Source organism: Salmo trutta, unplaced genomic scaffold (assembly GCF_901001165.1).
Source record: "Salmo trutta unplaced genomic scaffold, fSalTru1.1, whole genome shotgun sequence".
NCBI lineage: Eukaryota > Metazoa > Chordata > Actinopteri > Salmoniformes > Salmonidae > Salmo > Salmo trutta.
The window spans coordinates 26,955-31,769 of record NW_021823258.1 but is presented as its reverse complement, the minus strand read 5'-3'; the positions used below and the strand labels follow the sequence as shown (position 1 = coordinate 31,769).

The window sequence follows — 4,815 nt, the reverse complement described above, 5'->3', positions numbered from 1 at the left end:
GGGAGAAGGTTAACATATAACCAAGGTTGATTGTGTAGTAGGATCCCCAGTCCAGCCTCTCTGTAACTGAGCCTGGGGAGAAGGTTAACATATAACCAAGGTTGATTGTGTGGTAGGATCCCCAGTCCAGCCTCTCTGTAACTGAGCCTGGGGAGAAGGTTAACATATAACCAAGGTTGATTGTGTAGTAGGATCCCCAGTCCAGCCTCTCTGTAACTGAGCCTGGGAGAAGGTTAAGATATAACCAAGGTTGATTGTGTGGTAGGATCCCCAGTCCAGCCTCTCTGTAACTGAGCCTGGGGAGAAGGTTAACATATAACCAAGGTGGATTGTGTAGTAGGATCCCCAGTCCAGCCTCTCTGTAACTGAGCCTGGGAGAAGGTTAAGATATAACCAAGGTTGATTGTGTGGTAGGATCCCCAGTCCAGCCTCTCTGTAACTGAGCCTGGGGAGAAGGTTAACATATAACCAAGGTGGATTGTGTAGTAGGATCCCCAGTCCAGCCTCTCTGTAACTGAGCCTGGGGAGAAGGTTAACATATAACCAAGGTGGATTGTGTAGTAGGATCCCCAGTCCAGCCTCTCTGTAACTGAGCCTGGGGAGAAGGTTAACATATAACCAAGGTTGATTGTGTAGTAGGCTATAGTGATACTGATTTGTCCCTGCATCTAAATGTCAGCATCATCTGTAAATCCTTAATTAATAAAAAATAGTCATTACTTTTATGAAAACAATTTCCATTATTATTCAACACTACACTTGCTAAACTTTTGTCATTTTCCATTAAAAGATACAAATCAGAGTTGACAAGCGTGTTCCAATAATTTCACAAAAAAACCTAAAACAATTTCAGAGAGTAAACTGGGTCTCTATAAAGATGCAGTGAATGGAATTACCACTGGTTAATGGCCCGTACGATAAAACGCTATGTGCGTGTGTTTATGTGCGTGTTTCTATGTGCTATTCAAGAAAGCCTCAAAAATGATTCTGTATATCTAGGAACGAACAGATGCAGACTAGCTTTAGGCTTTTCTGCCACGTGCACGCCACCGAGCACCGTACACCACCGTAATCGTTGGCGGACACTGCTGATTACGTTAAAACTCGCATGGCATAATGCTTGCTTTTTGATTGGTCAACTATAAGCTCTGTTTTTGTACGCCAAGCCAAGTTATCATGTGTCCAAAGCTTAATGACGTAGGTCATTATTTGTGTTATTGAACGTGTTAACAGTAACTAGCTAGCCTACACTGTCAACAGGTTCACCCTGTAGGGATGCAGCAAAACAATACCGTCCAATCAGCGTAATGAAGTTGGAAACATTGGTGTCGGCAGAAGAGACCTATTTTTAACTCTAGAAAGCTCCTCGCCTCAGGTTATATAGGCTGGTCCTCAGACCAGAGAGAGCTGTCTCCATCTCCAAAGGGACACAGTAGACCAGTTTGTCCACAGCGAAGTGATGGATGTCGGATCCAGCGACGGCGAGGGACCGCTGCTGCGCAACATCTGATCGCCAGCCAAGGGAGGGGCATTCACTCCGAACCTAATCCCAGATGCAACATCCAGCCTTTCAGCAAAACCCAAATCTCTACGGACCGTTGCGATATGAAGTAGATATCACGCGCATAAGAGCGAGGGGAGGAGGGGGGGCAGGCACAGGCTGGACCGCAGCTGCTCCGCTTTCGCAAAGTTCTCCTCGTTGACACCGGGGTGAGAAAGAAATAGAACATACAGAAGAGAGAGCGAGGAGTCCGGTTGAGTGAAAGGGACATTTTCCTAGAGGCTACCAGTGTTTGGGGCAACACAGCGCATATATATAGAGAGAGAGAGCCCCCTCTCCAGCTCTCCTCTCCGTCACTTTCGAGCTCTTTTCAGACCTACGAGGAGCATAATGGCGAAAATGAGGGTGTCATACGAGTACTCGGAGGCGGAGGATAAGAGTATCCGACTAGGACTGTTCCTCATCGTCTGTGGCATCCTGTCCCTCTTTATCCTCGGGTTCTGCTGGCTCAGTCCAACTCTACAGAGCATGCAGAGCAAACCGGCCAACTGCACGGTGGTGTCCGTGCTCAGACCGGAGGAGATGTTCGAGTGCGTGTTCACGTGCGGGTCGGACTGCAAGGGGACCTCGCTGTATCCGTGTCTGCAGATATTCGTCAATAATTCCGAGTCGAACTCCGTGGCTCTGCTGCACTTTGATGAACAGCAGCTGGTGCTGAACCCAAAGGTAAATGCCTAAAACTCTAGAAGGAGAACTCTGGGAAGGAGAACTCTGGGAAGGAGCTCTAGACTTTATAGTCGCCACAGCGTTTACTGAATGCAGAGCTGTGAACGATCGATACAGTAGCTAGGCAAAGTGTCTGTCTGGAAAAGTTCCCAGTCTCAGTTTGTTGACATGAGGTAGATGGATATTATGTTAATGGTTGCCTGTTTTTTAAACTATGTTAATGTAAACAAACGTTTTGTATTCTAAAGACCAAATAACATTCTTGCTATTTTCTATTCCAAAGACATGGCAAAAAATCACAGACTTAAATAATGAGTTTAACTTTCATAAAAGACAGCAAGTGTAAGAGGATCTACACCTGTCCAAGTCTATTCTAGAGACATAGCCTCATCATCACTCACAAAGAGAACCTCTACTGTGATGAAGAGGAACAGAGATGACAAAATGACCCCTTTGGGACAGAAAGACCAAACGTCTGTGTGAGTGAAGGTGTCTTTCCTTCTCAGTTGGTCCGGTAAGCTCTCTGGTCCCATTGTGTGTGATGTTACTTTTCACACGTGCACCTCTCAGACTACAGATTGAAAATGTCTTGGTCTTTTTGAGAATTTCTTCAAATTCTCTGTGGTCATCATCACCATCAGTTGTTCCTAGCTGACTTCAGAAGGGATTGAAACCCAACCTTCTCATCTTGTGTTCTTCTGTAGATAGTGTGTTTATATCTTTGAGGGGGTACTGTAGGGCGTTCAACTCTTCCTGTCCTCCTGCCCCTCCTCTCCCCCCCTCCTCTCCTCTGTCCCCTCGTCCCCTCCTCTCCCCCTCCCCCTCCTCTCCTCTGTCCCCTCGTCTCCTCCTCCCCCTCCACTCCTCCTCTCCCTCCTCTCCCCCTCCTCTCCTCTGTCCCCTCCTCTCCTCCGTTTCCTCCCCTCCTCTCCTCCTCCCCCTCTCCTCCTCCCCCTCCTCTCCCCCTCCCCCTCTCCTCTGTCCCCTCCTCTCCTCTGTCCCCTCCTCTCCTCTGTCCCCTCGTCTCCTCCTCCCCCTCCTCTCCCCCCCTCTCCTCTGTCCCCTCCTCTCCTCCTCCCCCTCCTCTCCCCCTCCCCCTCTCCTCTGTCCCCTCCTCTCCTCTGTCCCCTCCTCTCCTCTGTCCCCTCGTCTCCTCCTCCCCCTCCTCTCCCCCTCCTCTCCTCTGTCCCCTCCTCTCCTCCACCCCCTCCTCACCTCCTCCCCCTCCCCTCCTCCCTGCTGTCTGAAACAGACCTCTCTCCCCCCAGCTCCATGGTAACACCACTGCATCCCTCCACCCTGTGTCTTTAACACGCCTCTATGTTTACTGACTGGGTTCTATGGCAACAGGAGCGCAGCTTTGAACAGTGATGCACGATCGCATGTGTCTGCATTTAAAGTGGCACCCTATTCCCCATGTAGTGCTCTACTTTGTCCACTAAGGAAATAGGGTGACTAAAAGGGTGGCCAAAAGTAATAAGGTACCATTTAGGACAAACGTAATCCCAGCCTGTTCTCTACATGCCGTAGAAATTGAGCCTGGGGGAGTCTGGGGATGAGTTAGAACGAATGCAGACTGTGGCACTGAGAGGAAACAAGTGAGACTTTGGCTGGCTACCAAACCAACCAGGGGTTTGAATGAGTTGGCAGTAAGCAGGAAAAAGGAACCAGGGTGTTGAATGAGTTGGCAGTAAGCAGGAAAAAGGAACCAGGGTGTTGAATGAGTTGGCAGTAAGCAGGAAAAATGAACCAAGGTGTTTGAATTGAGTTGGCAGTAAGCAGGAAAGAGGAACCAGGTGTTTGAATGAGTTGGCAGTAAGCAGAAAAAGGAACCAGGTGTTGAATGAGTTGGCAGTAAGCAGGAAAAAGGAACCAGGTGTTGAATGAGTTGGCAGTAAGCAGGAAAAAGGAACCAGGTGTTGAATGAGTTGGCAGTAAGCAGGAAAAAGGAACCAGGTGTTGAATGAGTTGGCAGTAAGCAGGAAAAAGGAACCAGGTGTTGAATGAGTTGGCAGTAAGCAGGAAAAAGGAACCAGGTGTTGAATGAGTTGGCAGTAAGCAGGCAATGACTCACTTTAGTTACTCTGTGTTGCAGTCTGTCTGTCTGTTCATGTTTAGTAGACTCAATCACTGCAGTCAGAGAACTTGGCAGTTTGGGCTCCTCAGGCTTGGAGGAACTGTAGAGTCTGAGGAGAGGATTGGCGGTGTCCCAAATGGAAACCTATTCTCTACATAGTGAACTATATAGGGAATAGGGTGCTATTTGGGATACAGAAACAGTCAATGTTTAATGTGTTCATATTATCGTCCCTGGCCCTGCATGTTGATTGTAAGTTGTACAACTTTTACGTATGACTTGCACTTAGATTTTGTTGTTTTTATTGATGTGTGTGTGTGTGTGTGTGTGTATATTTGTTCCCGGCGACAAAACCATATGACTTTGTCGCTGAATAACTCAGAGTGATTTGTGGAAAAGGGAACATCTGCTTCAAAAGGCTGTGTTTACACAGGCAACCCAATTCTGATCTTTTTCCACCTATTGGTCTTTTGACCAATCACATCAGATCTTTTCACATCAGATCTTTTTC

At 47.8% G+C, this 4,815-nt stretch overlaps 1 protein-coding gene across 1 annotated transcript; it reads left to right on the top strand.

Moving 5' to 3' along the window:
- The first annotated feature begins 1,283 nt into the window (after positions 1-1,283).
- LOC115189941 (calcium-activated potassium channel subunit beta-4) lies at positions 1,284-2,959 on the top strand. The gene is made up of 2 exons (XM_029748450.1): positions 1,284-2,227; positions 2,605-2,959. Exons 1-2 carry the CDS (start codon positions 1,892-1,894, stop codon positions 2,665-2,667), a joined length of 399 nt encoding a protein of 132 aa, XP_029604310.1. The 5' UTR covers positions 1,284-1,891; the 3' UTR covers positions 2,668-2,959.
- Positions 2,960-4,815: the final 1,856 nt, after the last annotated feature.